Source organism: Rousettus aegyptiacus, unplaced genomic scaffold (genome assembly GCF_014176215.1).
Source record: "Rousettus aegyptiacus isolate mRouAeg1 unplaced genomic scaffold, mRouAeg1.p scaffold_m13_p_12, whole genome shotgun sequence".
NCBI classification, from domain to species: domain Eukaryota; kingdom Metazoa; phylum Chordata; class Mammalia; order Chiroptera; family Pteropodidae; genus Rousettus; species Rousettus aegyptiacus.
In genome coordinates this window covers 80,089,420-80,110,081 of record NW_023416287.1, presented here as the reverse complement: position 1 = coordinate 80,110,081, position 20,662 = coordinate 80,089,420, and the positions used below count along the sequence as shown (strand labels likewise).

Below are 20,662 nucleotides of genomic sequence, written 5' to 3'. Positions count from 1 at the left end.
TAATGTATGTTTGGGAGAAACTGAGTAAAGCAACTTAGACACGGAAAATTTGCTGAAATAAACCAGTAAAGTGACACTGGTGTACAACAGTGTCTTGCATTGACCAGTCAGCCTGTCTTCCGTGGAAAGTCTGAAAGTGAGGGGAGGAATATTTAAAAGGCTGAAGTAGGCATTAGGAGGCAAATGGACTAGACTGCTAAGGTGATGAAGAATGAATACGGTATATTTGTTACATTGTGATAAAAAGTTACTACATTGTGAGAAAGGTTGTTACACAGACAGGTAAAGTCTAGGGTAAGGGTAATGTGGAATAAACTGGGAATAAAAAGCTAAGATTTTTTAATTCAAAAAGAGAAAATGCTCTTAACTGCAGACGACTATAAAGAAGGAAAGAAAGGAAGCAGAGAAATAGGAAAGGGATAATTTCAAATATCATAGGAAAAATATCTAACAATATAACCTGCTGTATGTGTACAGGGTGTTCAGGTCTAGGCCTAAGTTTGCCCCACTCATTATGACAGGCACGACAACCCAACATAAAACCACCTATGAAACAGGTCAATTGATAGATGGAAGAGAATAATACAGTCTTTCACATCTGAAAAAACCTCGGTTGTTTAGAAATTATCAATTTTATTGGCCTTTTGCTTCTCTTGTTTCCTTTCATACTACTGCCTTTTGACATGTTGACTTCACGTAGCACTTCCACCAAATGGGTTTCAAGACACAGTGAAAAGTAAAAAATGAAATAAAAATTCAGATCTGAGTGATTCCATGTATTCAAAATATAGGGGGGAGGGGAAGAAATCTTGTCATGATTCATCTTCAGGCAACATTCTGGTATAACTATATGTAATTTAACAAGACATTATCCATAAACATTAAACACGCACACAAAAAAAGCCATCTATAAATTCCATCAAGAAATACATAACAAGAGAGACATGTAAATCAAACAGAAGAAGAGTTTCTCAAATTGGTCAGAAATCTTTATGAAGCTCAAATAAATTATCAGAGAAGGAAACTAAAAGTAAATTTCTTATTGATAATAAAGAAAACTCAAGTTTTGAGTCTTCACAGATGCATCACACTTTTATCCCTAGATCTCAAATAATTTTTGGAACTAAGTTTAAGATTTTTCATACTTAATTAAAACTTTTAAATATCTTATTAAAATATTGTATTTAACATTTTTTAATATACCAAAAAAGAGAGGTTAACATTTTATATTCACAATGATATTTTAAAAATCTAATTCTTCGCATTATAGTCTTTAATTCCCAACTCAGCAGTCTCAATCTGTAGTCTGTTTTTTATCCCTGGAAATCTCAAAATAACTAATACTAAAATATATAACATTTAATTAAATCAATTCTTAAATTTCTTGAACATTTATCATTTAGATTTTTTTCTTAATTGACTCTCCTACATATTTTGTAAAAGGCTAGAATTAATCATTTGTAAAATTTATTTACTTTTTAGGTTAAAAATTAAACTTCCATATTTAACAGAAGGAAAATACTCCTTTGGTAAAAATAATCAAGTTTCTTAAAATATTAGTTATAACAATACTTTAGAACAAGCTTATCTTATTTAATATTAAAGATACGTTCTTACAAACCAGAGCACTAACCAAATCAGTGCTCTTCAGAGCCATATGGAATAATCTCTTTGGAGATGCTTTCTATGCATATTATATGTTGTGTCTGGTCAACACATAATACATAACTAGAAATTTATTACCTGATGTCTTTATCTTCTCTGCCTTCTTTAGAGTTTGTCTAATAGTGGATATCACTAGGCCTGTAGCATGATCAACCCAGATCCACCTGATGTTCACCCACTTAAAAATCTGCATTTTTAACAGCTGGCCATATTTTAATTATCAAAGTAATGTTTTGTTTGATTGTATGCAAACTATTAACTGTGAAGGAGACTATAATAAAAAAATAGACTGTCCCGGCAGAAATACCTCCACAGAGCAAACAAATCAAACTTATTGTAAGGTGACTCTCAAAGACAGGGTTCACACATAAATTCTGTAACAAAGGCCTCATATAGTGCTTTAAATGTGGAGTGGAGCGGAAAGCAAATTCTTTGACTCAATGTATTTAGAAATTCCTATTTGACAATAAAACTACTTAGTAAAATGCTGCCATTTGGGGAAAGTTAATCTGTAGTATTTGTATACACAGACATTCTTTAATTTCATCAGACTTTTTAATATGCTTCATTAGTCACATTTTATAATTTCTTAATTTTGCCTGTAAAGATGCTTCCTGCTTATTAGAAGTTCACTTGGTAGAAACTGTAGAATTATAGAGCTCTGTTCACTTCTTGGTAGAGACGAATTTTAAAGATTAAAGATGGCTTTAAAGAAAGTTCATCTCTCAAAAAATAGCCTCAAAATTGTGTTTTCTGATTTCCCATATTCATGTTTTCTTAGTTATAAAACTTCATAAAGCAAGTGGTCATAGTTTTCATAGCTAACCCCAAAACTAAAATCTAATATCAAAATATTCAATTCTAAATATCCCTCTCAAAAACATTTTGTACTGTCGAGTGCTATCAAAATTATGTTAGAGATTCAAAATCAAAGCATTAACTAAATGAGGTTCTCTTGGATTTCACAACATAATAATCCTAAACCACTCCATTATTAAATTGTTATCCACGAATACAACATATATTAAATACTTGACTTATGAAACTTAAAAGTACATGCTTTTATATGGACAAGATACACCATGACAAATATGATATTTCTTTAAGTTCCTTAAAAGTGGATTCTAACTGTATCAAAAAGTCCATCTCACTTAAGAGATTTTGGATAGAAACCAGGAAGTTTCTTGATGATCCGGAACCAGATGATAAAACAGTGAGGATGCTGAAGAAGGTTAAGTCCGTGTGAGCTTCAAGAACAGAAATCATCCATCGCTGAACATTAAACACCTGCTGGCCTGAAGACCAAAGTCAGACTGTAGGACACAGTGCAAGTCCTTCCAGTTCACATTCTGGTATTTTGGCACAAAATGAGGATTAGTCACAAAACCTACGGATATTTTCAAGTTTGTTTGTATTTTAAATATATAATTTTGAACCAATCAGCATAATGTATATTTATAATTACTTTGTCAGTTTAAGGAATAAAAAAAAAATACATTTTTGTTCTGTGGTGACTATTCACTGGTTAGACTTTTATTTTCCTCTTCACGTTTTCGGTGACTGTTTCCCACTGGTATCATCAACCAGGTCTCTCAGACGAGATAAGTGGTGCAAAGCCCTTCATTAAAAAGTATAAAACACGTTATAAAGCGATATTAAGGATTGAATAGGCAATGCAGACAGCAAGAAATGGTGATTACATTGTTTATTAACTTCAAAATTAGTGTGAGGAATAAATTTATAGAATAACTTAAATATCAAACTTTGAGAATTTTTCCTTATAAAACCTTGAGAGCTGAATAATCGAGGGTTAAATAATTCATCTAAAATTCTACATTTACTTTTAAAAAATTATACTTTTGACATTCAAGGTTTTTTTCAAGTTTGCCAAGTTCAATAAGAAACAATAGTAGGAATCATTTGTATTACACTTAACATTTTTTTTCATGTGATTTTCACAATAAGTCTATGAAATAATACCTTTTCTTTTGGTATTCTATGTACACCATTTAAAAAATAAAGTACATAATTCATATTTAACATGTACATTCAAGATAGCTAAAATTCTAAAAGATCACTGAAGGATCAGTTACAGTTTTGAGGAAACCTCATTTTTATTGAGCATGCAGGAAATACATGACAACTATGTTGAATAATGCAGTACTATACCGATAAACTGGTTTTTCTCTCAAATAAAGCTAACATTGTAAGTCAGATACCAATGGAGAAAACTCAACCATCCCTCAAACAAATCGGGAATAGAGAGGCCCTTAATTTTCCAGTAGTCCTCTAAAAACACTGCTTGCTCCATTTCTTCTCCTCTTGATTCTCGAGAGACACTCAGAAAATGTCAGTTAATCAACCATACTTCCAGATCTTTGATAAGAGACCAAGAGAAAGAGAAATAATATAACAATGTGTGCAGTAATCTCTAATGGTTAATTTCTCAGGTAAGCTGAAAGGTAGTAATGACTACACACTCCATTCTGCAGTCTCTAATGCAGGTTCAATAAATGTGTGTTAAATAAAATACATCTTCCACTTTACCCAGGATAAAGAGATGGAAAAAACTAGTAGTGTTAATTACTGCATTATATCTATTTCCCATTTCTCTTTCTTGGACACTTTTACTCAAATGTAATGAGAATAGTCTGGATTCTGCCATCATTTTGGCAACTTCAGTTAATGTTTGAGATTCTCGTCTTCATTCACTAAATGACAGTAACTGACCCAAAGTTACTAAATAATCAGAGGTAAAATTTACTAGGTCTATCATTTCTACATCCTATAGTAACACCTCTCTACTTAAAGAATTTTCTTCCTACAGATACATAGGAGGAGAAAAGATAATTTTTAAACATACTTAGGATCTTCCTTTTTCTTTTCAGGCTTATTATTTAACTATCTCTGATTCAAGAGAAAGAATGGCATGAGGCTAGAATCTTATTTTATTGTATACAATTCCAAGGAGAATAGATCCCTTAAATTTAGAGGTTTATCAAATTGCATGAGGTAAAACAACCTCATCTTTATTTTTACTGAATGCCATTAAATTAGCATTTCCTTCCATAGATTAGCAACAGGCCAAAATTGGTGACCTCATGCACCACAGAAATCAGAAAATTTTTCAAATCTCATTATAGCAATTGCAGGAATCTCTAAATTCTTTTATATTCATTTCAAAATTATAAAAGTTATATGATAATTGCAAAATTATAATAGGTATTAAACCCACTGCTAGAACACATATAATCTGTCTACAGTCCAAAAGTTCATAAGACAGAACTGGCCAAAATTAGACAACTTTAAGTGTAATTATTCATCCACTTCTTTCCAATATTCCTTTTCTCTAAATTGTCTGAACACCACCATACCATGGTTTAATGCTTTTATTCAACCTATGCAAAAGGTCTTCATATAAATTATGTTTTTACAAAATGAATTTTAACTTCCTTGTTATTTTAAATGTACTGTTTCATTTTAAATGCATTAATAATCACATATTACTAATTAGAAATCTAACATTTTTTATAACTATTATTTAATATACCTAGTTTCCTTTCTAATCCTACGTAGCTTATTTTATGCCTTTAAAAAACAATGTCATTGGAAGCAACCAAAGTGTCCTATGATAGATGACTGGCTAAAGAAACTATGGTACATAGAGACAATGGAATATTTCTCAGCCATAAGAAGAGATGAAATACTGCCATTTGTGACAACATGAATGGACCTCGAGATAATCATGCTAAGCAAAATAAGCCAGACAGGAAAAGTTGGAAATCACATGCTATCACTTATATGTGGGATATAAATCTAAAAGCAACAAATGAACAGAACAAACAGAGACTCACGGACATGGACTACAGACCAGTGGTTACCAGAGGGTAGGGGAGGAGTGGGGTAAACGGGTAAAGGGGATCAAATGTGGTGACATAAAGAAATCTAACTATGGGAGGTGAACACACAGTGTAAACATACATATGCCTTACTGTTAAAGTGTACCGATGAAACTTATTGGATTTTGTTAACCAATGTCACCATAAAAAGAAATTAATTAATTAAAAAAATCAATGTCAGGGAGGATGGAGAGGAGGGGAGAGAAGGGTGTGACATGATGGGAAGGAATTAAAAAACTAAATAGAAATGAAATCTTCAGTTCCCTACCCCTTTACCTCCACAACACAATCAGCTGGCAGTTCCTTTCATTTAACCTCTACCTGTCCTGCTGAGAATTAAGTAATCTACTTAGAAAAAAGAGGCTATCAAAATTGATCGCAATTTCAAAGGTACATGTAGGGAGAAGTGGAGGATAAAACTGTAGAAGAAAATTATTCTTAATTTCTTCTCTAAAATTGAAAAAAGCAGGCTAACTGGGTAAACACCAATCTAAGGGTTATAGTACAACACTGAGTAGTCATTCACCTTAATAACAGAAAAAGTAACTCATTTCTTTTTGTGACAATGTATCTATTGGTGAGCACTAAGTACATACAAATCGGTCCATAGAAACTCAATGACAAACTGATTATATAAAGGCATTTTAGCTAAATTTTAATTTACTCACTGATACTTTTTTGCCTTTGGTTTCCTAGTGCCTTTGGTAATGCTCTACTGACTACTCTCTTAAATACTATGTTTACTGGTCTATAAACCATTTAGTACCCAGGAAGTATGGAATGACAGGCTTTTGAGAACAAACTGCCTAACACTCCACAGAATTAAAAATAGTATGAGTACATTATATATATAAAAAAATAGTTGCTTTAGGATCATGTTTTATAAGTCTGAGAGAGAATTCTGTGTTATCTCTAATACAGAATGAAGAGCAGAAAATTGAATAGGAAAAAAGCTGATAAAAAGGACAACTTTCTAGCTATCACTAAGTTCTGTCTTCACAGTATGGCCTTTAGTATTAAGAATTACAAAAAACTTACACATTCATTTCCAAATTATATACTCAACACATCACAAAGCCAAATACAAATTATTTGTGGATGACTGATGATTTTCCAATCGTCTATTACTGCTCACTTTTATGGTATATAAGCAATATGCTATTGCTCATTCTTCAAGTCAGCCTTGGCAGAATAACTGATGGCTTACATGCAATAATAAAAGAATCTAGAAAGACCCTTGCTCAAAAACTACATTTTTGTCATATGCTTAAAGATGACAAATTTCTCTTATGGAGATTTCAGTTAATAAGTTTTTATTGAGTTCCTAATATATAAATGCATAAAACAAAAGCTAAGTATTATAGGGATATGGAACAGTAACAATCTGATTCTACTAAAAGCAAAATCTCTCTGGAAAAAGTAACATTCTAAGCTGCTATCAGTCATTTATACCTCATGCCCAATGAGACTTCCTAGAGAGCAGTTATTTTTAATGGGAGAATATAAGAAAACTGAGTGTCAAAGGGAATAAGCAAAACCCATACTAAGAGCTTAGTTTCCTAAAGCAAATGAAAGAAATTTTAAAAATGGTTAGCAATCCAAACTGTTAAAAACACACAAAAACTGTCATTTGAGACATGAGGAGAGCCAAAACAGGGCTTTCACCCTAGGAAAGGTTATTACTGAAGCACCTAAGGTACAACCTATAACTTCTGAAGAAGTTGAGTCCATTTATCTTTAAACATGCAACAATGATCACCTAACCAGAACATTTTGCAGTCCAGAAAGAGGAATTCTGATACTGAATTGATTTTAAGTTGTCCTTAAAAAAAATATCAATTGACAGATGGAAAATAATGAAAAAATGTACTAACATTCTTTTGTAAGTCTAAACTGATTTCATAACAGTACAAATGACTTATTGATAATACTTTTGAAATGCAAAGTAAAGAAAGGCATGTTAAGACTGCTTCAGTTAACCCAACAGAATCAGCACTAAAAGTCATCTAACAAAACATAAATCTTACTCTACAAAAATGGCGTTCTCTATGTAGGCAAGTTTACTGAGTGTCTAAGCTATACAAAATTATTACTATTAAAAAAAATTCTAGCAAATGGTAAAAGCACCTACAATCAATATCAATTTTTGTGGTGATTTAATTAAAGTCCAGTGTTATTTTCTAGGATATGCACTTAACTTGGAAAAAACATTTAAGTCTGTGATACGAGTTCAATATCAATACTTTTAAAAACTATGGAAAGCTTGAGGTCATCTACTTTAAATTTTAAAACAGAATAAGATCTTTATTCTAGATACTCAATTGAGGTCCTATACCTAGTCTAAATGGATAATGCACCACTACCATTAACGAGAGGAGTGTTAGGAAAACAGGTTGTAGAATCAGATTGTTCAGTTTGAATCCCAGTGCTACCTCTTACTGGCTATGTAACCTTGCAAAAGTTACTTTGTTACTTGATATTTTTATTACCTTCTCTGTGTTATGAAAATAATAGTACTTACCTCATAGGGTTGTAAAGAGTATATTAATAACATTTAAAAACACTTAGAATACTAACATTTGGTAAAAGTTCAATAAATGTTATTGTCTTTATTCACTGACTTCTATAAGGTATGGGACACTATACCCAAATACTATGGCAAGTTACCCATTATTTCTACCCAGATTATAAATCGTGTAATGGAGAGGGGAGGATCACACAGATATGTTTTTTAAACTATGAAAACTATAAATGTATATGTATATATTGTGGCAATTACAATCACGAGTTTACATGTCTAATGTTTTACTTTTCTACACTTTCATTAGATAAGCAAATTCTGAAGAGACAAAAAGGTAGACAGCTCCACTTACAGCCAAATTAAATAGAGTTACAAGAGTAAAAAATTTTAACCTTAGCATTTCTTATGCTCAGTATACCATCTCCTGAGGGAGCTTCATATTCACACAACCAAGCTCATAAATAAATACTCTTCCTTTCTTCCCATAAGGAAAGACTTGTATTCTTCCCCATTTTTTAATTTAAAATAATGTAAGTAATAAGTGGACAACACCCTTAGGGGCATTGAGACATATCTCTATGTCCAGGATGTCATATATACTTTAAATTGCTGTGGAGATATGTCAAATGACAACACATGTATGATTATTATATTTATTCTAGAGTGAATATAGGACACATTTCATAAATAAGTGGTTCTTCCAGGATATCCACACCAACATGATCTCAAATTGTTGCTGTCGTTCAGAAATGAAAGTATCTTTAAGCTATTCACATTCATTATATCTTATTAGGTCCTAAGAGCATTTTAAACAGGAAATAGCAGAAGTTTAAGAGAAAACTTCAGGATTAAACAATAAGTTTCAAGAAGTTTAAATATAACTATTATATCCTTAGAACTTCTGATTTCCATCCTGCAACCTTCTAATTTCAATCAAAGGGATAAATAAAATGAATTTGTATCCATAATATATTCAGAAATCAGTAGAAAATACTTACTTTTGAAGTGACCTAGTAATAGGAACCATGCTTTCCTTCAGTTGTAAATTAGAGAAATCATCTTCTGAAACCTATTATTAAAAACACCAAATACAACAAAATATTGAAAATATTATATAATTGTAAACTTAAATGTTATTTACTATATTTAAAAGAATATTAAAAAACATTGCCTTCATTTCCAAGGAAATAATTCTAGCAAATAATTTTCAGTAAAGCAGTAAATATTTTCATTTACTCTTTATTCTAAAAATACTAAAGCTACTACCTTAAATTCATCTTTCAATTGTCCTAAAGTATCTTCTAAATGTATGTCCAATGAATATCAAATCTTGGCTTGGAATTATGACTATACTGAAGTAGATAAGTCTCAATAATGTTTAAAAGGGGAGGGAAAAGAAGGATGAATTATGTCCTGTATGTTAATGTTATGATCATTAGAATGTAAAGAGAAAAATTAAAAATACAACTCAAATGAGTAGGTCGTGATAGTTCTTTATAGAACTGTATTCAGAAGTCAATAAATACATAGTAACAAAAGTAAACTTCAGATGACATAAGTATGTGAAGAATCTAATGTTGAAAAAGGTTTTCCCTATCTCCTCAATTATAAATCCAAGTTAGACTATACAGAATAATTTTGTAGGCCATTAAAAAACCAATTCTTACAATCCTTTCATACTATACTTGTAATATCACTATATCTAAATAAGATGTTGTACTTTTAACAATAAACCAAATAAAACAATCCATCCAGGGGTATACAACTGCAGAAATTTCATAGTATTCGAGTAAATTACTTCCTGAAAATAGTCCAACTCTGTAACATGTATTATGTGGCATGCTTATTAACACAAAACTAGAGATCAAACCAAAAAAGACCTAGAAAGAAATCTTATCTCTTCACATATCTCAATTCAGATGTCAAGTTTGTGCTTACTTGCTTCATTTCTCCTGTTGGCTCTGTGGTTTTATTCTGATTAAAACTTTCTTGTACTGCTTGAAGATTAAATAACATTTGTTTCAGGGCTTCAACGGGGCCATAATGTTTCCCTCCAGAAAGGGTACAGCTCTAAGTTCAAAACAGACGAATGATTAACTATACAAAGTCGGGGGCAAAAAGTTATATTCTGTATTATTTTCCCTCAATATAAAATTAATGCAGAAATCCAAACAATGTATATCGATAAAATGTTTTTAAAAATTGAAATGATATAGAGCTCATCACCTCCCCTTTCCCAGTCCCCAGAAGAAGTTACTTAGAGACAGTCATTAACAGGTTGGCATATTCTTTCCAGTCTTTGCTCTTCTGAAATGAATACTACTTGTTTACATTTGGATGCATTCATTTAGTACATTTAAAATCGTAGATTTTCAGAACTGAAAGGTCCCCAGAGCAAGTAAGCCAACATACTTTTCAGGTGTGTAAATGAAACTAGTATCAGCTGAGCAAGCACTAGAATTTCAAATAGTGTTCTCTGCACAATTTTAAATGTTCTCACACAAAGAATGCTGGTTTTCCACCTATTTGTGGGCCACACATTCCTTGCTACCTATAAATCACTCATACTTCAATTATCACTGATCTTACCTGCATTCAAAGAAAGCAACAGCACTTAGCCACAAAAGGTGAGTTGCTGTGTCCTGATAACTATCCACAAAGGGGCAAATAAGCCACTTGAAATGTCTGTTATTTAACAGATTTCGGCATAGACAGTATAGTATAATATAATACTATTTAAACTTTAAGTCTAGAAGTTGTTAACTAGCATTAAGAATGTTAGAAGTGGGCTCTCACTGGTGAAGAGATTCAAAGTTAAGTATAATGGCTAAAAACTTTTTAAAAACACTCTCCACAGCTATACAAACAGGGTTTAGGAAACAAATAATGTGAAAATGTAAAATGATGCAGATGCTGTAAAAAATGGTATGAAAATTCCTCAGAAAATTAAGCACAGAATTGCTGTACGATCCTGCAATTCCTCTTCTGGTTATAAACCCAAAGAAGTGAACCCAGAGACTCAAACAGATTTCTGTACACTCATGTCATAGCAGCATTATTCACAACAGCAAAAAGGTGGACACAACCCAAGTGTCCATCAGATGACTAAATAAACAAAACATGGCACATATAATGGATTATTATTCGGTCTAAGAAAGAAAAGAAAGTTTGACACAATACAACATGGATGAACCTTGAAGACATTCTCCTAAGTAAAATAAGCCAATCGCAGAGGACGAATATATGATTCCTGCTATATGATGATATGGATTGAATTATGTCCCCAGAATTCATGTTGGAGCTCTAACCTCGAATGTAGCTGGACGATAAGGGGGTAATTAAAGTTAAATGAGGTCATAAAGGTGGGGCTTTGATACCATAGGTTTAGTGTCCTTATAAGAGACATCAGAGAGTTCAAAGAAAGGTCATGTAAGGACACAATGAGGGGGCAGTCATCAACAAGCCGGAAATAGTGTTTCACCAGGATAGAATCAGCCGGCACCTTAATCTCCAGAACTGTAAGAAATAAAATCCTGTTGTTTAAACCACCCAGCCTATGGTATTTTGTTATGGCAGCCTGAGCAAACTAAGACATACAGCTTCCTAAAAGAGTCAAATTCACAGAGACAGAAAGTAGGATCATGCTGGCCAGAGGCTGAGGGGAAGGAAGAATGGGAGCGTGTTTGATAGGTATAGAATTTCATTTAAAGAAGACAAAATTCTAGAGATGGATAGATAGTGGTGATGGTTGTTGCACAACAATGTAAAGGTACTTATTACACAGAACTGTACACTTCAAAATGGTTACATTTTATCAAAAATTTTAAGAAAAGAAATGGAGCATAACGATCCAGTTAGGCTTATACTCCCATAGCCTTGGAGACAGCACCTGAGGCATTATCTCTAAATGATCTGCATCCAGCCACTGGTTTAGAAGACTTTCTGGTTACTTGATGATAATCTTAAGGATTTCAAAAGCCTGCCTCCGGAATTTCCTGTCTGCCTTGACTGAACTTTTCATGCAAAATAGTGATCAGAGGACCAAAAAAAGAAAACTGCAGAACAGATTATATGAGCTATTTTGTACCATTCACTAATGAATGCTTAATAAGTGTTATTAACATTTGTATATCTGATAGAATGTTACAGAATCTCATATAGAGCTCTCAGGTCAGATCTATTCTGACAGCCTCTGCTTTCTCTAATAAATTTCACTGGAGGAAAACAGAAAATTTATTAAATTTTTTAGCTAATTTTTATTTTGAATATTCACCCTCTCAAATCTTCCAGATGTTAAGATCCCAAAAGTATTAACATTTAACACTATGGCTTATATTTCTAAATCAAATTATAGATCATTTCTTATGTGTATATATGCACATTTATACTTTATTTTGGGGGTTTTGGGGGTTACCTGTAAGATTCACATATTCTGATTTTGTAAATTGGATAACTGCCTTATTTTAAATTATAGAAACTTACAACTGTACCTTAGAAAGACAACTCTCAATAATCAACTGCCCTATGGAAAAATATAATTTATTCTATCATGGTCTGTCTTGTTTTCCAAAAAAAAAAAAAAAATCAGAATAACAATTTAGGCTTTCTGTAGAGTTTAATCCCAGGTCCCTCTACTTTAGAACACTAAAATAATCAAAAATTCTAGGAGTGATAGTTGCATGAATGTGTGTTAGGAAAGAAGGGATTTGGGCCATTTTTTATTTTGTAATATGCAAATAACTTAGAAATCAATATCTACTTATTAGTAATCTTTTAATAAGTTAAAAAGATTTGGCTTCACCCACCTGATTATCATTATTTAAAAAGTCTTCAAGGTACCCTTTCGCACACTTTCCCATTGATGCTTGTTGAAGACTATCATCAGAGTTAACTGGCACAGGAGATTTGCTAAACAGGATTGACGATACAAGAAAACAATTAGTTCCCAATTTAAAAAATTAGATAGTATATAACTGAATGGTTATCATTTAAGTACAAATGGTCACCAAGAAATAACCATTATAGATATTCATATTAATGTTGCTTGGTAATTCACTCATCTTCTCTCTAAACTGGTGTTAGAGCTAACCTTCTCTATCTCCTTGCTTCTCCTTTAAAGCTTTAAGGAAAAACTACAAAGAAATTGAAGATATTAGTCTTCCACTAAACAAATAAGCCTTCAACTATAGGCCGTGTTCCAAAAGCTCACTTATTTGAAATAAGCAGTACATTTTTCCAATTAAACACTGTTACACAATAATAATACTCAAACCCTCCACCCAAAAATAATACTCAAACCCCCTACAAATTTATAAGATTTTCTACTGGGATGGCAGTTATATATATGCTCTTCCACATCAAAGCAACAAGACAGACTTCTCTCCCCCTCCAGAACTAGCATTAACATACAGGACAGACTAGGGTGAGAAAAAAGAGTCGATTTTGAAATTAAAATTCCCAAGTTCACATCCCAATCCCACTTACTACATGACCTTACATAACTAATTTATCTGAACCTCAGTTTCTACATCTGTAATCCATTTATCTCATAGAAGTACTGCATAAATTAACTGGTACCTTAAATAGGTGCTCAATAAATATTAATTTCTTTCTTGATGTTCAAGTAGTAGCGGGAAAAAGGGCATACCTGACAAAAGAATTTTCCCAAAACCAAATTCTATTTGTCACAGAAAATAAACTTATTCTATCCCTCTTTTATATATCAATGTTTCTAATTCAAGTACTCAGATATCTAAGAATATTTTTATAACATTTAAAGATCACAATGCTAATTTTTTCTTAATTAGCAGCATTTCATTATTAACTCATTTGATTTTGTAATTCACTATGAGCTTTTCAGCACTCCTAAGTAGTCTTTTTCTCTCATTCTTTATCAAAAGAGTTTGTACATTCACCCACCATCACTGAAAGCATTTACCTGATTAATGAAGATAGGTGCTAGATACCTAGGGATTCATTATACTACTCTTCTACTTTTTTGTTTGGAATTTTCCATTATAAAAATTTACAAAAAGCAATTACCTGGTTGTGGTTGTCTTCGATCTTTTAGTATAATACTACCTTGACTATGTCCAGGTTAATTTTGATTTTTATAACAGATTGATTGTAATTTCCCAGTGTCACATTGAGACCAGGTATATTCCTTCTTCTCACATACCCATCACTATATGAATTAAATCCTCTAAAAATCAACTACTGTATGCAAGGTACTGGGTCAAACTACTGGTGACAATAATTATACTAGTCAGAAGTTTTATTATCTAATTACAAAACACATTAAATGCATTCAAAAATTTTACTCTTAAACATCTCTGGTATTATTTGCTCACTCACTTTGGTTCCAACCGAAAACAAAGTATTGCAGTTATGATACTTTACGAATACAACTGACCAACTGATATAAGAAATTAAAAACAAAGAAGATAAATTTAAGAATTAAATGGGCTATTAACCTATTTGAAAAAGAGATATTATTGAACCAACCATTGAGAAATGAAGCTAAACAAAGAAAAAAATATTCTGGATAATCGCCACTACTATTACAATTTACAAGAGAGATCATTATATGTCAGAAACTATTCTAAGTACCTTATATTTATTTTCTCAATTGTAATCTTCACAGCCCCAAAGCAGAAGAACTTGAAAAAGGTCTTGTACAAAAAAATTGTATAAATTAGACATAACTTGTACAAGGTCTGAGCAAGAAAGTGACAGAGCTGGGATTCCTAACCGGTATCATAGCAAAAAAAAAAAAAAAAAAAAAAAAATCCAGGAATCAATAAATTCCATCTATAACAAAATTAAAGTTTAGACAACTGAAATTAATAAATATCAAAACCTAAGAAAGGATACAGGGTTACCAAGAATGCATTTCTAATGAGTCTAGATATCATAACATCACTAAGAAAAACACTTTTCTATCTAGCCAATAATCTGTGCTTACACTCAGTTATTTAGGTGAACAGTTTTTAAATTATTCTGAGAAATTATGTCATAGAAAGGTTATGCACACAAATGAAAACAATCAGTATAAAACTTTATACAACAGAACAAATGAAAAATAGACCATCATTTAAGGAAAATGACTGAGAGGAAAATGTAAATGAAAAAAAAATAAATAATTCTAATGTATGGAGAGAATACAGAGAAAAATAAAAAATAACAAGAATTTCATAGTACTCCTCCATCTACAAAATAATTGCTTTACTTCTAATTCTTATTAAACATGTATCAATATTTTACAGTGCAAAAAATGGACATGTAACAAAGACAAAAGTTACATAATGTACCTAAAGATATGAAACATTCATTATACCACCTTGTGGTAACAAGTGAAAAAAATGTAATATAAAGCAAAGAAACACTGAACATTATGTTCTATAGAATTACCGTGCTCTTACCATTGCTAATTAGCATTAAATTATTTTAAAAATAAATTAGATGTTCACATATTTATCATTTGGAAAACTAGTTTTTCCATTATAACTTACTTACAAAGTAACAGGAATATTTTCCCATGATCTTTCTGCTTCAAGTTTATCTAACGAACAAGGGCTGTCATCCTGTTTCGTAGACTTTGGTAATTCTTCAGTACAATGCTCTAGATTTTTCTTGGCCTTCAGGATAAGCAATTCAATTTTGTCACCTATTTTAAAAAATTATATTAATTCTTTATGAAAAAACTGCAAAGAATAGCAAAATCTCACAAAAGCAACTAGGATTCAGATAATTTGGAATACATATCTTTAACAGCAAATTATGTTAAAATGGGACATTTCAAACAAAGGGGAGTAAAGACATTTTCTAGTCACAAAATGCTACAGAAATGAAGACCAATAATTCAAAACAGAAGTATCAAGTGATCATTACATCAAGAACATAACATAAAATCTCCTAGATATTTGGTCAAATTTACAGCATTTTCTTTATTTCTAAAAAACAAAACAAAACAATTACCACTGAATGGCTTTTTGGATTGTCCTGGGAGAAGTGGATTCTCACATTGACACTGGCTATGTGCTGAATCACATTTATATTCATTAGCTAATCCTTTATCACCATTCAAAAAATTTGAAATGTTTGAGGGTTCAAAAGAGGAATCAAAACAATCTAATTTACTCATAAGCTGCGAAGTTCTTTGTGCCTGATAACTATGTCTAGCGGAACACTGATCTTCTTTAAACATTTTATAAATCCTTGGACAATTTGTGTCAGATAGCAAGTCTTGATTGTGAAGCCAGACTGGGTATTTCAAATCAGGTATACTCGTTATTCCTGAAACGTTAAGATCAGATTTCTGGCCAGTGAGCCATCTTGGGTAATTCTTTTCAAGACTGTTCTCTGAACTGTCTTTAAAAGATGACTTCTTGGGAAAAGATAAAGATGGTTCAGAAATGCATTTACTAGTCTTATTCACAAGTTTTGGGGTTTTTAGCCTACCACATTGCTTTCCATTTATATTTTTGTATACAACAGGAGTAACTAAGTTATTCCTGCCCATGGCAGTGGAGGGTTCTTGAAAATTTTGTCTCTTTTCAGTGTCCGATGAACTCAGCTTTCCAATGCATTTCTTGTTCTTCTTGCTAATTCGGTGACTTGGTCCAACATAAGTAAAAGAAAATGATCCATCCGCCGGAAGTTTTAATAGATCATCAGTTGTTAGGCTAATGGAGTCTATGTCATTAATAGTCTGTCTTCTATAAGGTAAGGACAAGGAGCTTGTTTTGTGATCAAAATTTTCAAAAGCTGAAAAACAAAGCATAGTTCTGTTTATCTTCCTATATCGCATATAAAAATACTTCACAATATTCAATAGTAAATGAGAATTAAGAATTTAAGAATCATTTTTGCCACTTTCCCTTTATCTTCACTAAAGCTTTAAAGTATAAAAGGTATAGATTGATGAACTAGGATGTGCTTTTTTCCCCCTCACATCTCAATTTTTTTAACTAATTTCTATACTTTTCACTCCAACCTCCTAAATTTTCCCATGTTTTTTAATTTACTGTTTCTTCAACATTTTTCATCCAGACATACCCAACAAACTAATACACTCACATTAATATTAGTTATTCAATACTAGCTGTAACATAATATATATATATATATATATGATTAAACTAGGTAGAAAATAATTTGCTTTCTTGCCTACTAACTGCAGCAGCATTAACACAGAGAATAGCTTTTCTAATTCTCTTCTGGAATATAGTGCCTACGCCCTTCTAAGAATTAAATGCAAACTTTCCATACAAGGGCTATTCCATAAGTGTTTAGTAACTGGGTTACTAACATGCATTTTCCAAACTTATCTTCATAAGAGCATTTTCAAGGATAACATCTTATAAAATACAGATCAGAAAGACTAATATAGTCCTATCCCATCAATTGGAATTGATCAAGTATAAACTCAGAGAAACTGAGATTTATTGAAAATCATTAAGCTAGTTAATAAAAGCTGGAACCACCAAGTCAATTGGCTCTTTGCATTATGCTATCATAAAATGGCTTAAGAGTTTAGGATCAGCCACCTGCTATTAGATATATTCATCAGCTTCCTGCCAAGGACAAAAGGGGATCTTAGCTGAAAATCCCCGAGCACCAGAGAATTACAGAATCATTTAGGAAAAATATCCAGACCTCGACATTATAAGTCATTTTTATCTCAAAAGAATAACAACCAAACAAAGAATCTAGTTTTCCAAGATTAAAACACATCTCCCAAATGATTTAAGTCAGTGTACAAAAAAGCAAAGAATAAAAGCATACCATTGTTTGGTTTATAATTATACTTGGAGAATTCTGGCCTATTAGGACATTTTTCAATGTTAATCTTTCCAGTGCTTGCACCAGGATACATGTGGCTTAGATCAAAATCTTCTATATAGGCCTGTAGAGCTTTAGATGCAGAACTGTACAGTTTATCCTTATACTGAAAAGAGCCATCAGGGTCAGAGGAATTACTACCACTCAGGCTGCAGCTGGCCAGCAGAGAAGATACTGAAGATTCCTGAGAACAAACTCTACGTTTTGTATTTGATTTTGCCATGGCTTCCTCAGAATGGTTTATTTCTGTTCATTTCTCTTAGAAACAACTGTAATACAAAAATAAAAGATTAAGGCTCCAACTAAAAGGAATAATGGCCATATACAGAAAAATTACTAAATATGTTAACTTTTTATAATTTTCTTTAAAGAATAAGATCCATTATCTATATACCTTTTTAGACAAAGTATAGTATAGATTTTCTATTATTTTAATTACTGTGAATTCTTTCATTGCTTTAGAAAACATTAACTGAGCACCCACTATGTGCCTGGAATTATGTAGACAAAAATTATTTGAGACTGTAACTAGAAAGGACCAAGGAAATAGTGCTCACTTTTTTTTAAGTCCTAAAAACTACCAACATACAGTCTTTTGTTATGGTGATATAGTCTATGACATCACAATACCTAACATTCCCCTATACAGAATATTTTTAAATTCATAAGCTTACCGTCATGGACTGCCAATGGCAGGGGCTGCATAAATGTTTAAAGGCATCAAATGAGGTATTATGAACAGGAAGAAACAGTGGAGAATATCTACTTTCAAAATTGTAAATGCCGAGATGTAACTTTAGACAACCCTTTCACCCCTAAGGTCTTGGGAGAACAAAACAATATCTATCTATAAAGGAACTACGAGTCATACCATAAAATGAGCTGCCAAAATGTTCTTTTCCTAAAATAACATTGTTAATAATAATTTTCTAACCTTCATTTTTGGTACTACCCTATGTTCCATTCTTATGTGAAACAGAGTCAGCCCTCCTCTCTTTTAAAGGATACTTAAATAATTAGGAAATTGACAATGTATTCATTTTACTGCTTTCCATTATTAAAATGGAGAGAATTTCTGTCTACCTTAATGTAGCAATAACAGTTTCTATATTTGAAAACCTAAGGAATAACAGAATGAACAGTTACTACCTCAGTACACATGACATTCTTTTAAAATTAAATCAATAGATGTTATTAACCAATGTCACCCCAATGAACTTAACATAGATGAATTATTTTTTAAAATGGCTCGAGTCAGCCAGTTTTGTCCTTTCTTTACCCCACTCACTAATGATGTTTAACTTTTCTCAAGTAAATATTGCCTGGATAATAAGCCTGACCAAACGTTTTCTCCCTTAGTCAAACATAGTACAGGTGTTTGATTTAACAAAACTGGGGGGGGGACCCTAAAAGGTGAAGCTGTTGGATTATGGTTCTCAGTAAGGAGGTAATAACATTTATTTTAATTCACAGGAGGCAAAAAGAAAATCTACAACTAAACTTTTATTGTGGGAAGTTTACAAAAGTATAATACAAATGTAGAAAAAAGTTTATAAGCACCTAGGTACCCATCACCCTGCTTCAATTACCAACATACCCAAACTTTTTATCCGCCCACTTCTCCCAAAGGGTTATTTAGAAGCAAATCCCATGTATCTTACCATTTCTTCGGTAACCGTTCGTATCCGCAAAAAGAAATACATCATTCCGAATAGAACGTTAAATAGCTGGCAAGAAATTTCAACTACCTTTGATAAAAAAAAAAAAAACAGAATGTTCAGTGTTACATAACCAATGGGAAGAGTTCACAGGAAATTAAGAACTACCCTTAGCAATAATAGCTCTATGATTTGTTATGAAACCGAACATTTGTTTAGTGTACAACAAAAAGAATCAACAAACCGGAAAACGAAGCTTGGCGGCACCCCTGCACCACAGCATCTTGTCCCCTCCCGGGCGCTGGGTTCAAACCTGCCGCCCTCCTTTAGGAAACACCCTCCCCCTGGGGACACTAGCTGCCTGGCAGGCAATCACAGACACAGATTCCTCAGAAGCCATTCATCCGGTTGCGTTAGCGTCACCGTGAGCAGACAGTCCCCAAAGCCCAAGCCCCCTCCCTCCCGCCCGTTACAATCGACACTGCGAGGCCCCAGAGGCCCAGGTCAGGTCCCCTCCGCCCCGTTCCGCGACCCTCCCACGCCCGGGAGCCCTGCCCTAAAGTTGTCTTCTAGCCGCAGAGCCTCTCAACGCGCTCCCTCCGGCAAGGGACGTCCTCTCCTTCCCTCTCGCCACCCTTCCTTTAGCCTTTCCCTTGGGGCTGTCGAAGGATGCGACGCCCCTCGAAAACACACCCCCTTTTCCGGCCGAACTCACCCGCGAAGGTCCAAAAAGAAATAAAAACGCACACTTCCACAACTCCCCACCGAACGCTCAGGCCTGTCGCCGGACGGGACACGCGACAAAGCATCCCCGCCCCGGACACAGCAGCGTTTCGGGGTGCGCTCGCTCGCAGCTTCCTCCGCCGTCACAGCGAAGCGCGACACCACCGCTGGCTTTCAAATCGACGCGACCAGCGCGGGCTGGCGGTGCGCATGCGTGGTGCCCCGGCGCGGAGCGGGGGCGGGGGGGTCAGCCAACGGGGGACGAGGGCCGGAGGGGTCACGGGACGCAGCGGCCGTCAGGCCGCACTGCCTGCCGGGGAGCGTGGTCTCTCCCTCCGCAACTTTCCGGGGTG

At 33.3% G+C, this 20,662-nt stretch overlaps 1 protein-coding gene across 4 annotated transcripts; it reads right to left on the bottom strand.

The window, feature by feature from the left end:
* Positions 1 to 609: 609 nt before the first annotated feature.
* Positions 610 to 20,583, bottom strand: CUNH18orf54 (chromosome unknown C18orf54 homolog). 4 transcript variants are annotated; one of them, XM_016129177.2, is made up of 9 exons: positions 20,302 to 20,579; positions 19,590 to 19,676; positions 17,872 to 18,197; positions 16,063 to 16,851; positions 15,601 to 15,751; positions 12,891 to 12,993; positions 10,024 to 10,155; positions 9,084 to 9,154; positions 610 to 3,283 (listed from the first exon to the last, which is right to left on the bottom strand). In XM_016129177.2, exons 3-9 carry the CDS (start codon positions 18,149 to 18,151, stop codon positions 3,211 to 3,213), a joined length of 1,599 nt encoding a protein of 532 aa, XP_015984663.2. In that variant the 5' UTR covers positions 18,152 to 18,197; positions 19,590 to 19,676; positions 20,302 to 20,579; the 3' UTR covers positions 610 to 3,210. The 4 variants fall into 4 exon arrangements, with proteins under 4 accessions (XP_015984663.2, XP_015984664.2, XP_015984668.2 ...); XM_016129178.2 differs by having other exon boundaries at positions 20,334 to 20,579; XM_016129182.2 differs by having other exon boundaries at positions 16,546 to 16,851; positions 20,302 to 20,578.
* Positions 20,584 to 20,662: the final 79 nt, after the last annotated feature.